This window comes from Megascapheus bottae, chromosome 10 (assembly GCF_031878675.1).
Source record: "Megascapheus bottae isolate mThoBot1 chromosome 10, mThoBot2.hap1, whole genome shotgun sequence".
Lineage (NCBI taxonomy): Eukaryota > Metazoa > Chordata > Mammalia > Rodentia > Geomyidae > Megascapheus > Megascapheus bottae.
Genome location: NC_143518.1, coordinates 55,381,841 through 55,395,787, shown reverse-complemented (window position 1 = coordinate 55,395,787; position 13,947 = coordinate 55,381,841). Strand labels below are relative to the sequence as shown.

The following is a 13,947-nucleotide window of genomic DNA, read 5'->3' as shown; positions in this document are numbered from 1 at the left end:
GTAAGTGGTGCTGTGGCTCAAGGGGTAGGGTGGTAGCTTTGAACTGAAGAGCTCAGGGACAATGCCCAGGCCCAAAGTTCAAGTCCCGTGACTGACAAAAAAAAAAAAAAAATGGATCCCTTGGTTGTGGCCACCTTCTAAAGGCTGCACAGTGCTTTAGTTTATTTTTGAATTCCTGGGGTATGTCCTCATTCTATCCTCTGATAATGCTTTGAGACAGGCCGAACAGCCCTGCTTTTCCAGATGAGAAAAGCAAGTCTTGGAAAGAGGAGTGACATAACACAAGGTCACACAGCTGGTGTCTGACAGAGCCAGGATTCTAAATCAATGTCCAGTTATAGATCCAGGCTCTTTCCATTGCCCTGCACGGGTCTGGGTCTCATCTCTGCTCTTCTCTACAAATCGCTTTCTCTCTTCATATTCTGTGATGGTCCATTTCTCATCTTTCCCTTCTTTGATTTTCCTTTCTTTGTTAAAGCAGAATTTATTTTTCTTTCTCTACAGCTCTTTCTACCGGCTCCCTCCATGGCTCTGTATAACTGTGTCTCCCTCTAGTTTTTGTTTTGTTTTATATTGGCAGTATTTGTCTTTCCACTTGCTCAGCTGGCACTCTACTGTTTGAGCAATGCCTCTACCCCTGCTTTTTGCTTGTTATTTGAAGCTACCATGGGGCATGGTAGCTCATGTCTGTAATCCTAGCTACTCAGAAGACTGAGATCTGAGGATTGCAGTTCAAAACCAACTGGATACTAAAGTTCGTGAAACTCTTATCTCCAATTAACCACCAGAAAACCGAAAGTGGCACTGTGGCTCAAGGGGTAGGGCAGTAGTATTCTTGAGCTGAAGAGCTCAGGAACAATGCCCAGGCCCAGAGTTCAAGACCCACAACCGCCAAAAAGAAAAAAAAAAGAATACAACGAACTTTTCTGCCTAAGTTGATCTTGAACTAAAGTTCTCCAGATCTCAGCCTCCTGAGTAGCTACAATGACAGAGGTCAGCAACCACCTTGCAGTTTTTCTCCTGTCTTGAAAGTAACTGTTGCCAAGGCACCGTGTCTCCCCAGGGGAAGAGGGGTGCCATCAGGTGGCAGGCAGCCATTGTGAACCTCCTCAGAGGAGTCCATACTGCAGGACTCCTGGCCACCACTCCACTGGGAGCCCTGAGAGTATGTCTCCCTCGTATTTATGGGGATTTCACAGCCTGCTTCAATTCTGAGGCCATTTAAAGCCAGGAGGCTCAACTGCTAAGGGACCTGGGGAGTATAAAGTTCCATTCAGAAATGGAGTCTGCCTTAAGACCCTGGAGGGGAGAGGTCTGGTATTTCCTGTTAGCCTTCAGAATCTTTGCCTCTCTGTCCCTAGGTTTGGTCAGCTTGACTGAGATGAATATGAGGTCTGTGCCAGACCTCACCCCCTCTCCACTGGGAGTACTGGCTGGCACTGCAGGCCTGCTCTAGCTAAGCCTCTAAACCCCTTCCTGCTTCCTTGGTGAGCAGCACGGGAACTACAGGACACTAGCAGGTGGCTAGCTAGTATAAGGAGGACCAGGATGAGAGTGAAGCCCTGGGGCTAGGAGGCAGACAGGATTGGAATGCTGGATCTTTCTTTCCCTAGTTCTGTAGCAGTGGGCAGAGTGCTTGGCATCTGTAGGCCTTGGCTTCCTCTCCTGCAGAATGAGACTTAAGTGACACTGCCTGCCTCATGGGGCCATTCCTGGGTCTAAATGAATTAACTGAAAAGCCTGGAGAGCTGTGCCTAACACGTGTCCATGGAGGGGAGGCAGTGATATCCCATCCATCTGAGTGCTGTAAACAACCATGTGTCTAAGAAGGTGGAGTTATTTGATTAAAGTTCACATGTTGCATATAGCACTTAATTTTGTGTAGTTCTGCCAATATTGAGTATGCTGGATGTTAGAGTGCAATTACACCCGCTTTGGGGGTGGGGTGGAGATGATGCTACACTAACCAGGATCCGGCTCAACACTTGTTGAGTACCTTCTGCTTGCTGCTGTTTTAAGGGCTCCCTGACCATCCTCTGTGTAACTTTCCCAGGAGCCTCGAGGAGAGATATGATTACACACATTGTACAGGCCAGAACACTGAAGTTGGGAAAAATCATGGAGAGATGTGCTGTCTGCCATCGTTGCTGGGAATATGACAGGAGGGCAGAAGTTTTGTTTTTTAATTGTTATTTTAAAGGTGATACACTAGGGTTATAGTTACATAAGTCAGGCAATGAGTACATTTCTTTTTGGACAGTGTCAACTCTTCTCTCATTCTCTCCCAGTTTTTCCCCTCCCATCCTCACCCACAAGTTGTACAGATCACTTTCAAACCAGTGTCTAGTGAGTCCCACTGCTGGATTTGGTTACCCTTTGTCCCTCCATTCTGCGAGGAGGGCGGGTTTTAAGTCAAGCTGGTGAGACAGACCTCCTGACAGATTTAAGAGGGACTATAACTGGCTCCTTGGGTATGGAAGGTCAGAGAGTCTGAAGTGAGCCCTGAAGGCAAAGTACCTCATGCAGCATGGAGGGGAAACCCAAGAGGAAAGTCCTGAGTTCAGGACTCCCAGCATCCTCAGGGGACCTGTGACCTGGAAATAAGCCCCAGAGGAAGTCCAGGGGAGCCACCCACCCTGGGCTCCTGAGTTTGGGCAAGGCTGTTGTCTTTTTGTTTTTTTCAGTAACTGCACCTTGGCAGAAACTGAGCAAGTGACTTCTGCCTGCAGTTGGCATGGGCTGTGTCTATTTCCAATGTGTGTGACTGGGACACTTTCTTTGTGTTTTTAGCTCCCACATGCAGTTCTCCCTGCCTGTCCCCCCTCCCATGACCTGACCCAGCCTTCTTTGGGGTGTGCTGTGTGTAAAAATACACAGGGTTGAGCCATTTCCTGCTGCTTCCGTTGTTGTGTGGTGATAAGGCACAGAGACTCAGCTGTGGCAGAGATCTTCCAACAGCACTGAGCAGCAGCCCCAGGCCTGGCTACACGCATCCAACATCCCAGCCGTGCTTCCTATCTCCATACCTTTCCTACTGTCCTCTTCCTCATCCCCTAGCCTCTCTCCATTCCCCTTTTCCTTCCTTTGAGTTTTGTGCCACCCCAATGTGCTGGAAGAGCCTGCCTGCCTGGTGGGGGACAGAGGGGTTCTTAGGGCCTGTCTGCACATTCTCTGCTTCCTACTGGTCCCCTTGGACCCCCAGGCTGCTCCTTGTGGCCCAGGGCCTGCGGGTTACCTCTGGGACTCCAGTTCCCGGCAAGCTGGGCTGTGGATGCCCACTCTCCCATTTCTGAGAGAAGGAAGGGCTGGGTGTTTGCATCGTCATGAAGCAGAAGAGGTTGCTGACAACCTCAGAGAGCTGGAAGGTAATTGAGTAACTGGAGGCCATGTCAGCAAGGGTAGGTGACCTACACAGGGTTAGTGAAGCTGGGTGGTGGGGAGGGCAGAGATGGGGAGGGGACACGGCTGGGGAATGGGCTGAAGTGAGCGGCTTCAATCAGCTCTGAGAGGCCTGCTCCAGACAAGAGCCTTTTGGGTAGGTTGAGTCCAAGGAAACAATTCATCTCACCCCTGGGAAATCCACCCTGGAACTTTCCACTGAGGCTTCAGCTTGCTGGAACCCCACTGGGTTCCTCCTTGTCTCCAGGCAACAAGGATTCTGGGATGGAGGTTCTTTTTCATAGCTGTGTGCCCCAGAGTAACTTGCTAGACCTCCCTTGTCCATTGGCAGAGCAGATCCGCCTAGTGTGCATTTTAGGGTGTTGGGGGGGCCAGGAAGAGAGATATGGGTATGCTTATAAGCCCTGCCAGCTTATATGCAGTTGCTGAGAGTCCTGTTGGTGTTCTTTTTTTTTTTTTTTGCCAGTCCTGGGCTTGAGCTCAGGGCCTGAGCACTGTCCTTGGACTTTCTCAAGGCTAGAGCTCTACCACTTGAGCCTCAGCACCACTTCCGGCTTTTTTCTATGTATGTGGTACTAAGGAATCGAACCCGGGTCTTCATGCATGCTAGGCAAGCACTTTAACCACTAGGCCAAACTCCCGGCCCCGTTGGTGTTCTTTTTCCCTTAAAATTTCCTTTTCATCCCACAAACATTTTCCAAGGAGAGACCAAGTCCAGAGATAGGCAAACCTGCGCAGAGAATCCTGGCACCCTCTCCCTTCCTGGTAGCTTGTGACTTATCGTTGCTACTTCTGCTTACCTCCTCCTCCAGGGTGACAAAGGAGAGCTTGTGGCCCTGAGCCTCCCTTCTGGCCCTGGCCATGGTGACAGCGATGGCCCCATCAGCCTGGACGTGCCCGATGGGGCCCCAGACCCCCAGCGCACCAAAGCTGCCATCGATCACCTGCACCAGAAGATCCTGAAGATCACAGAACAGATCAAGATCGAGCAGGAGGCGCGGGACGACAACGTGGCAGAATACCTGAAGCTGGCCAACAATGCGGACAAGCAGCAGGTGTCGCGCATCAAGCAGGTGTTCGAGAAGAAGAACCAGAAGTCAGCACAGACCATCGCCCAGCTGCACAAGAAGCTGGAGCACTACCGGCGGCGCCTACGGGAGATCGAGCAGAACGGGCCTTCGAGGCAGCCCAAGGACGTGCTGCGCGACATGCAGCAGGGGCTCAAGGACGTGGGCGCCAACGTGCGTGCGGGCATCAGTGGCTTCGGGGGCGGCGTGGTGGAGGGCGTCAAGGGCAGCCTCTCGGGCCTCTCGCAGGCCACGCACACGGCCGTGGTGTCCAAGCCCCGCGAGTTCGCCAGCCTCATCCGCAATAAGTTCGGCAGCGCCGACAACATCGCCCACCTGAAGGACCCCCTGGAGGACGGGGCGCCCGAGGAGGCGGCGCGCGCGCTCAGCGGCAGCGCCACGCTGGTGTCCAGCCCCAAGTACGGCAGCGACGACGAGTGTTCCAGCGCAAGTGCCAGCTCCGCCGGGGCCGGTAGCAACTCAGGCGCCGGGCCCGGGGGTGCGCTGGGGAGCCCCAAGTCCAACACGCTGTATGGCGTCCCGGGGAACCTGGACTCCCTGCTGGAGGAGCTACGGGAGATCAAGCAGGGCCAGTCCCATCTGGAGGACTCCATGGAGGACCTGAAGACCCAGCTGCAGAGGGATTACTCCTACATGACCCAGTGCCTGCAGGAGGAGCGCTACAGGTAGGGCGCCCCCCACCTCAATGCCACTGGGAAGAGGGGTCACCCCTGGCCCCTCAGGCTGCCAGAAGGGGTTGGAATAAGTTCAGCTTTCGCCAGACTAGATAGGCATGGGACCTCTGGAAGGAGCACTTATCTGTTTTAGGCATCTGTGCCTGCATGTTGTGGGATGGCTGTACAGAGGAGAAACTGAGGCAGACCTCTCCTCTGCAGAATCTGGCTAAGTCACCGACTCTGAGGCAACTACCTGACTTCAAATATTTTACTGTAACCGGAGCCAAGTGATTACCTCTTGGCACCCGATTTTCCCACCCATACAATATAGTGAGGGTAATAGCACTACTCCTTATCTCCAGGGGGCTGTCCGGGAGGCTGAATGGATCCAAACTTCCCACATGGTGCTGTAGCATAGACAGTCCTAACACCCAGGGGACCCATCAAAGGCCATCCTGGGATTGAGGTGAAGTCAGATCCCCCTCCCAACAGCCTCTGATATGACACTTGCTCCCTGAGAGTTTGGGGAAGTTTGGTACTTTTTCCTCTTAGAAAGGCTTGCGGAATTAAGGGGGGAAGCCAAGCACTGGTGGCTGATACCTGTAATCCTGGCTACTCAAGAGGCCTGAGATCAGAGGATTGTGCTTCAGAGCCAGTTTAGGCAGGAAAGTCCATGAGACTCTTATCTCCAGTTAACCACCAGAAAACTGGAAGTTAACACTGACTCATTGAGCAGAAAACTCAGGGACAGCATCCCGAGCCCTGAGTTCAAGTTCCATGAAACAAAAACGGAGGGAAATTGGGGCCGGGAGTTTGGCCTTGTGGTAGAGTGCTTGTCTAGCAAGCACAAAGACCTAGGTTCAATTCCTCGGTTCCACATACATAGAAAAAGCCAAAAGTGGTGCTGTGGCTTCAGTAGTAAAGTTCTAGTCTTGAGAAAGCCCAAGAACAGTGCTCAGGCCCTGAGTACAAGCCCCAGGACTGGCACACAAAAAAAAAAAAAAAGAGGAAAATTCCATCTAAAAAATTAACCATCTCCACAATACAGTCCTCTTGATATTTTGTTCTTTTCACAGCATAGCCCATATACCCTGGTACTCCTGGTACCCAGAGAGCCTCTCAGCCAGGGTGTGAGAGCCCAGTGTGAAGCTGGTTGAGCCTTTATTCCCCATTCATGAATTGTGTGATTCTCAGGGCAGGTTCCTTAATCTCTGTGTTTTGGTCTCCTGGAAGGATGCTGGCATGAACTGTCTCATGGGGCATGAGGATCCTAATAGATCATGCATGTAGAATGCACAGCCCAGCACCTGCATGTACAAGTGCAAGGTACAGGAGGGTTCTTGGTACCCGCAGGTGTGTGGTTCGAGGGCACGCCGTTGAGTTAAAGACTGTGAATGCTCACAGTGCAGAGCTTGGCACTGCAGTGGTTACTTGAGTGTGTTTCCTGTAACATTGTCCCACTTCCACGGAAGACCAGATCTCTCACCAGATCTCAAATGTTTACCAGGTCACTTATTGAGCACATTATATACCCTTTTTGGCTTAGAAGGCTTGTCGTGACTTTTTACTTTGCTTTGGGGACACTGTCTGCACTTGTGGAAAGATTTCATAAAAATCAATGACAGGGAGACACTTAGCAGATCACTAGATTTAAACACAACTGAGAATGATGTGGTCGAACTCTTCCTATCCACTGAGCTAAGGAATAAGCCTGTCAAAATTTTTGTTGTTGTTTGTCTGTTTGTTTGTTTGTTTTTGGTTGGCTGTGGGGCTTGAACTCAGGGCCTGGGAGCTGCCCCTGAGCTTTTCTGCTCTAAGTTAGTGCTCTACCACTTTGAGTCATAGGCCACTTCCAGTTTTCTAGTGGTAAATTGAAGATAAGAATCTTTCTTATGGGGCTGGCTTTGAACCATGTTTCTTAGATCTCAGTCTCCTGAGTAGCTAGGATAACAAGTGTAGCCAACTATCAGTGCCTGGCAGCCTATGGGAATTTTAACTTTTCTGTTCTTGAAATTTCCTTTTGTTTTTTTTTGTTGTTGTTGTTGTTTTTTAATTTTTGGTTGCCAGTACAGGGACTTGAACTCAGGGCCTCAACTCTCACTTGGCTTTTTCTATTCAAGGCTGGTACTCTACCACTTGAGCCACGCCTCCACTTCTAGCATTTTGCTGGCTAGTTGGAGATAAGCATCTCATGGATTTGTCTGCCTGGCTGGCTTCAAACTGCAGTCCACAGATCTCAGGCTCCTGAGTAACTAGGATTACAGGCCATCTTTACCTGATCTGGGGGGGGGGGGAGGGTTGTTTGTTTTTTTTTTCTTTTTTGACAATGCTTAGTCAAAACCACATGTAATAATAAATCTGTGAGTAAGGCAGGCTTACTGTCAACAGTCGCCTCCATTGTTGTGAGGTTAAAATTAGAACAGAGCTGGACACATGTGTAGGCTGTGCATGTCACTGTTTGCTAAGGAGGATGGTGTCATTGCAGCAAGGCTGGGGTCACCTCTTCTCCTATCCCCAGGTACGAGCGGCTGGAGGAGCAGCTCAACGACTTGACCGAGCTTCACCAGAATGAGATGACCAACCTGAAGCAAGAGCTGGCCAGCATGGAGGAGAAAGTGGCCTACCAGTCCTATGAGAGGGCGCGGGACATCCAGGTATGGCTAGGAATGATCCTGGGGAGGCCTCAGGTGTGCTGGTAGAGCACAAGGGTTTCTAATCACATGGCGGGGAGTGTCAATGGTCACAGCAGAGCAGATAGGCCTGGGGACGGAGAGGGCAGCATGGAGATAACAAGGCAAGCCTGCATGTGAGTACTGTGTAAAGGCAAACCAGTGGGGGAGAGCTACCCTAACTGGCATTTCCAGTCCCTGACCTTCCTTGACAGGGAGCTGCAATGGGGCCAGCTCCTCTCCTTCCCCTATCAACCTAGACTTGTTTCTATTTTCTTTTTCTCCTTTTTGGTAGCTCATTGGAGATGAGTCTCATGGACTTTTTTGCCTGGGCTGGCTTTGAACCATGATCCTCAGATCTCAGCCTCCTGATTAGTTACAATTACAGGCATGAGCCACTATTTTCTGGCAGAAGACTTCAGTTTCTTGCATCCTCCCAAACAGTGATTGGAAAGGGCTTTGCTCTTCTCTGGAGGTGACTGATCTAGGCCCCTCTTGGCCTTTGGAGAGGAGATCCTGTGTAATTTCACCCTCCCCCAGTGCAGTAGTATATTAATCAATTTTCCATTGCTATAACACAATGCCTGTGCTCAGGTAATTTGTAAGGAGAAAAAGTTCACTTAACTCACAGCTCCAGAGGTCTAGTTCTGGTGCCAGCTTCTGCCCAGCACTGATAATGCCATCATGGCATTGCATTGGCAGGAACTGTATAGAGGTGATCACATGGGTGAGTCTGAAACCCAGGGAAGAGTCAGGGTTCTGATTTGCTGTTCTGTAACAGCCCACTGTCACAAAGTGGTTTGGTTTGGTTTTGTGCATATCCTGGGGCTTGAACTCAAGGCCTGGCCACTGTCCTTGAGCTTTTCTTCTTCAGAGCTCAGCCCCTTGAGTAGCTCCCGATCAAAGGTTCCATCCAGTAACGCCGCATTGAGGGCCAGGCTTCCTCAACCCCTATGCAAACCATGGAGGGTCAGTAGGGCTCAGCCTAGGGCTCCTGCCCAGCCTGAGCCCCTCTGTGCCGCCTTCTGTGCCCCTGCAGGAGGCTGTGGAGTCCTGCCTGACAAGAGTCACCAAGCTGGAGCTGCAGCAGCAGCAGCAGCAAGTGGTACAGCTGGAGGGCGTGGAGAATGCCAACGCGCGGGCGCTGCTGGGCAAGTTCATCAACGTGATTCTGGCGCTCATGGCTGTGCTGCTGGTGTTCGTGTCCACCATCGCCAGCTTCATCACGCCCCTCATGAAGACGCGCCTGCGCATCACCAGCACCGCCCTCCTAGTCCTCGTCCTCTTCCTGCTCTGGAAGCACTGGGACGTCCTCACCTACCTCCTGGAGCACGTGCTGCTGCCCAGCTGAGCAGCCCGCCCCGCCCTGCTCCGCACTCTCCGCCTCTGTGGGCCGCACTTCTCCAGGAGGGACCCGGGACTCCTGTGTCCCTTGGATTTTGTTGTGTGTTGGGTTTGGTCTCTTGCCCAAACTGTCCATTTGGCAGCTCCTGCCCTTTCTCTGTACTTGCTTCTGTCCAACACCTTCTCCCCGTTGGCCCTGGCTGGAGGTAGAGGGGACACCTGGCCAAATGAAGCAGCGGAGGGCACCAGGGCTGGGTCGTCTGGATTATTTACACTCACCCAGAACATCTCCCAACCAACCTGGGGATAGCCTGGGTCAGGAAGGCCACCAGGAGAGGAGAAAACCAGCTCTTCCTGAGCTTCCCCCAGGAAGAGCCCACCCTGGAGGCCCGCCGCACTCCCTTCCAGTGGAGAGAGTCAGGATGAAGGCTGGTCCCAGAGAGTTCAGGATGGAGTAGGGCCCAGTGTTCTGGCATTGCAGGGCCACTGTGCAGCCACTTGGGAGCCTGTCCCCCACCCCCTCTTCCTGACAGACAGGGTTTGCAGCTGGCCTCTGGGGCTGGGCCTTTTCTGATTTGATGGATGCAGGCTCTGGAGGCCCAGTAGGGTGTAACTTGCAACATGGGTTTTCCCTGCATATTTGTGCCCACCTTGTCACTGGATCTGCTATTTTCAGGGAAACAGACCCCAGAGGCATGAGCCCATCCCAAGCCCTTAGGCCTCTGGGAGCTGCATAGGGTTCTATTTATTTATTTCCTGCCCCGTCCCACCCTGTCCCCACATCTTCCCCACTGGGCTCCAGGGAGAGGTCCTACCCCTCCTCCCTCTGAAGCCAGGCCTGAGTCTTGGCTCATTGCACTTCATACCGTGTATCCTGTTCTTGCTGGGGGAGTGGGGCACGGCCACCCAGCAGTCTCCCAGGCTCCCCGTGACTGGGTGGGAAGAATGTGTCCTCTCTTTTATATATGTCTATTTATTTTATATGTGTGCATCTGTGGGGGAAGAGGTTGTTTATTGCTTTATTTTTTTAAGGCTCTGGAGTGTTGTGTATAGTTTCTCTTCACAGCTCAGCCTCCCCATGGGCACAGCCTCCCCAAGCACAGAGGGGACTTCTCGGAATAGGAGAGAGGAATCCCCCCGGGAAGGTGCAGTGCCCGCCAGCTGTTGTGGACCATCCCAAGAAATAAATATCCTCTAAATTTCCAAACCATCCTGTCTGGTGTTGGTCGATTGGGGTGTCTCCATGGAAACCTTTGAGTCTCTGCTTTCTGGACCTCATTTGCTGGCTGGGGTGGACCTTATTTGCTGACCTGAGGTCTTCCTCTATTGCACAAGGCGTCCCATCCACCCTTCCAGATTTGTTTTGTGCAGCCAACACTCTAGTTGATCATAGAACACTCATCCAGCTGCACCCCCCGCCCCCCCATCCTGGAGCACTTCCCAGCAGGAGGGGAACTGAGAGATGCCAGTAACTCAACAGATCAGCCACTGGGAGGCCTGGACGATAGCAGTCATGCCCAGGATTCTGCTGCCACAAGAGGGCAGCAGAGTCCCCCACTTGGGACTCTCAAAGTTCAGTCCTAAACAGGGTTATCTACTGGGATTAATTTGGCCTTGCCAATGCTTTCTTTCCAGTTATGTCAGAGCGCTGGCTCTCTAGGAATGGCAGGCTGGTCTTCTGCATAGAATCCCAGTCTCAGTGTTGGCTCTGCTTGAAGCACTCACCTCTCACAGGTCAAGGACAACCCTGAAAACCCTGAATTCCCAGTAGGAACCCCTTGGAGTTTGGGTGAGGTCCCAGAGTCTCTCTTCTAGGAAGAGGCTGTATTGACCTCTATAGCCTTCGCAACACCAGGGGCCGTGAGAAATGGACCCAACCCAGATCTCCGAGTCCTGGATCCTGACTTACAATTTTAGTACACTTGTGACCAACTCATCCCTTGTGTGGGCCGTATTTGGGCCTCAGTTTCCACATATGTATAGGAAGGTGTCTGTTCTCTTCAAAGGGCCATGATATTCTGTGGGATTAACAGATTAAAAGTTACAGCTGTAATTGGGCAATGGTGATAGTTGCCTCTAATCCTAGCTACTCAGGAAACAGATCTGATGATCACAGTTCAAAGCCAGCCAGCCCAGGCAGCAAAGACCATGAGACTTTTTCTCCAGTTAACAACCAATAGAGGCAGAAGTAGAGAATGGCTCAAGTAGTAGAACACTCTTTTTGTGGGGGGAGGCGGAAGGAAGCTTAGGAATAGTGCCCAGGCTCTGCCTTCAAGCCAGGGCCTGCACCCAGCCTCAGGTGCTGAGGGACTGTGGACTGGCTCAGGAGAAGCTGTGGTGTTGGCAGCCGCAGGAAGAGTAAGTGTTGACAGTTTGACCCTCTCCCCTCCTGCCCGTGCAGGAGTTCAGGTGGCCTTACAAGGTCTTCCAACAGTACCATTTCTGGACCTTGCATCGCCTTTTTTCCAACCACATGCACATACCTCTCTTGGGGGCCTGAGGTGGCCTGGAGCCCACATTCCTGGGCCCCAGGTAGGGGGTGGCTGCTGTAGGCTACAGACATTTCCTACATTCCTCCTCAAGGTCAGGTGCCTTCCCCAAATGGGTTCTTGAATGTCACTGCCAGCCCCAGTCCACACGGGGAGGGGGGCGAGGGGGTTGACCCTGAGGACACAAAGCACATAGGAGGGCTTGGTGCCAGCCTCGCCCCCATCTTCTACAGAGGCCAGACAACACGGACTTGTGTTTACCTCATCATGACCACAGGCAGGCATCTAAGGAAGCCCTGCCATCCCCAAGCTCAGTTTTGTTTCTCTGACATTCACTAACCCTTTATTGTGTCTCAGCCTCAGCTCCCTCTTTAAAAAAGGAGTGGGGGGGAGGGTTGTTCCCATTCTTGTCCCTCTTCCTGCTTTCAGGTGGGTTTGAACTCTCATTCGGGTGAGACTCGGAAGCAGGGTTGACACACTATTAAGAGGCTGATTTGCAAACTGCAAGGCCAGCAGCAAGGCCTTCCACAGGACATCTGTCTGTCCTACAAGCTCAAGCCTCATGTCGGGGACCACAGGGCTCTACCAGGCTGACACACTCCCTGCAGCCTGGGCCCTCCCGAGGGCGGGCACAGCTGAGAGGACTTGGTGCTTCCTTTGCAGGTGACAGGCCCTCAGTGGGCATACTTGCTGTGCCTGGGCAGGGCCACACTACCACTCCCTGTAGCTGGATAGAACAATGGCACTCTGGCTAGGGCAGAGTGTTGGCAAATACCAAAGCTTGCAGACAGTACAGCTAGCCCAGGAAGGAGGACGATGAGCTACTGGGGCCATGGGAGGTGGGGAATATAGCTAGGACACCAGAAATCTTTCTGTCCCTGCTCACCTCTCCCTTCCCTGGCAGTCCCTTAAATAAAGCCAGGAGCCCAATAGAAAGGGGCCAGCAGATCTGAGTTCAAATCCAGCCACTTGCTCTAGACAGATTCCATCAGCTCTCACACCAGTCTCATTGTGTGCTAATAGGACACAGAGTCACAGGTTTGAGGACGGGACACTGTCCTGTGATACTGCATGCTAAGGCCTTAGAATACCCCTGGGACACAATGGCCATTGTTACAGCTCCTCACTGCTGTCCCCCATCCTTACTATGAAAGAACTGCTTGGAGAAGAAGACCAACCACACCCTAACACACAAAGCTGAAGAGCTCTCAGCTTGGGACCCCTGGAGGCCCCATAGAGGCCCCTGGGGTTCCTCTTTCCTAGGAGCAAGGAGCCTATTGTTCTCAGAGGCCTCACCCCATCTCCTGGACAAAACCAGCCCAGGCCTGAGAGGTCACCCTAGCTTGACAGAAGATGGCATGAAGAGCTGAGGCTTGAAGCCCAGAGTATCACAGTTCAGTGCCAGTGCTTGAGACTCCACCTCTAACTAACCAGTACAGAAGGCATGGCTCAGACCTGCCGAGTACATGAGCAAGGGGAAGAAGAGGCTGGGTCATGAGTCAAGGTTGTCAACAGGTTTCCCCCTAGAAACAGAAGTGACAAGGGTGTGTTACACCTAGCAGGACCAGCTACCGGTCCCCAGTTCCCCAGGCTGCCAGGCTAGCTGGGGCCCCCAGGAAAGGCTCTAATCAGCTGGAGATCAGGAGTGTGCAGACCACAGGCCAGGCCCAGAAGCAAGCCCTCTGGATGAAGGCTTGAAGTCATCCTCAGATGAAGATGGAAGTAGGAAGCTTGCCTCACTCCCACTCACAAGGACTGCCTGGGGGAGGAGGGCAGACCGGAGCTTGCCTCAGCACAGCCAGACCTGTTGGCAAATCCTGAGTCACCCAAGCCAGAAGGGCGGTCTGGGTGGGGACCCCAGTGCTGCCTCTAATACTCTGGGCCTCCCAGAAGATCTGCACCCCCTGCAGCCTAGCTCTCCATTGGTCCCCTACCCTCCAGGCTGACTGTCCAGATGAAGTACCCTAGACAGGCCTCCTCTGTTGTGTGCAGTACCTAGCAAGTTGGCTCTCCCTCCAAAAGCACCCAGAGCACATTCCACAAGCTCCCCCACCACGGCCCCCGGGGGTTCCAGGTTCTCATCCTCTCTGCTGCCCTTCTGGCCTGGAGCTTCTTTGGTTGCTCTACTGCAGTTATTCTTGCAGTAATTGTGGCTACAGATAACTCTAAAGTAAAAGAAAAGTCATGAGAACCTTTTAGGGGTTTTTTGGTGTGTGTGTATACTGGGACTTGAACTCAGGACTTACATGTTGTCCCTTAGCTTTTATACCCAAGGCTGGCATTCTACTACTTGAGCCACAGT

General features: G+C 52.3%; 1 protein-coding gene across 4 annotated transcripts in view; it reads left to right on the top strand.

The window, feature by feature from the left end:
• Tmcc2 (transmembrane and coiled-coil domain family 2) overlaps positions 1 to 9,656 on the top strand; it is a 40,341-nt gene extending 30,685 nt beyond the window's left edge. For all 4 annotated transcript variants that reach the window (XM_090341339.1, XM_090341340.1, XM_090341341.1 and 1 more), the window contains 3 exons: positions 4,212 to 5,152; positions 7,662 to 7,797; positions 8,852 to 9,656. In XM_090341339.1, the coding sequence (XP_090197465.1) occupies positions 4,212 to 5,152; positions 7,662 to 7,797; positions 8,852 to 9,163 (1,389 nt within the window). In that variant the 3' untranslated portion in view covers positions 9,164 to 9,656. The remainder of the gene's footprint in view (positions 1 to 4,211; positions 5,153 to 7,661; positions 7,798 to 8,851) is intronic.
• Positions 9,657 to 13,947: the final 4,291 nt, after the last annotated feature.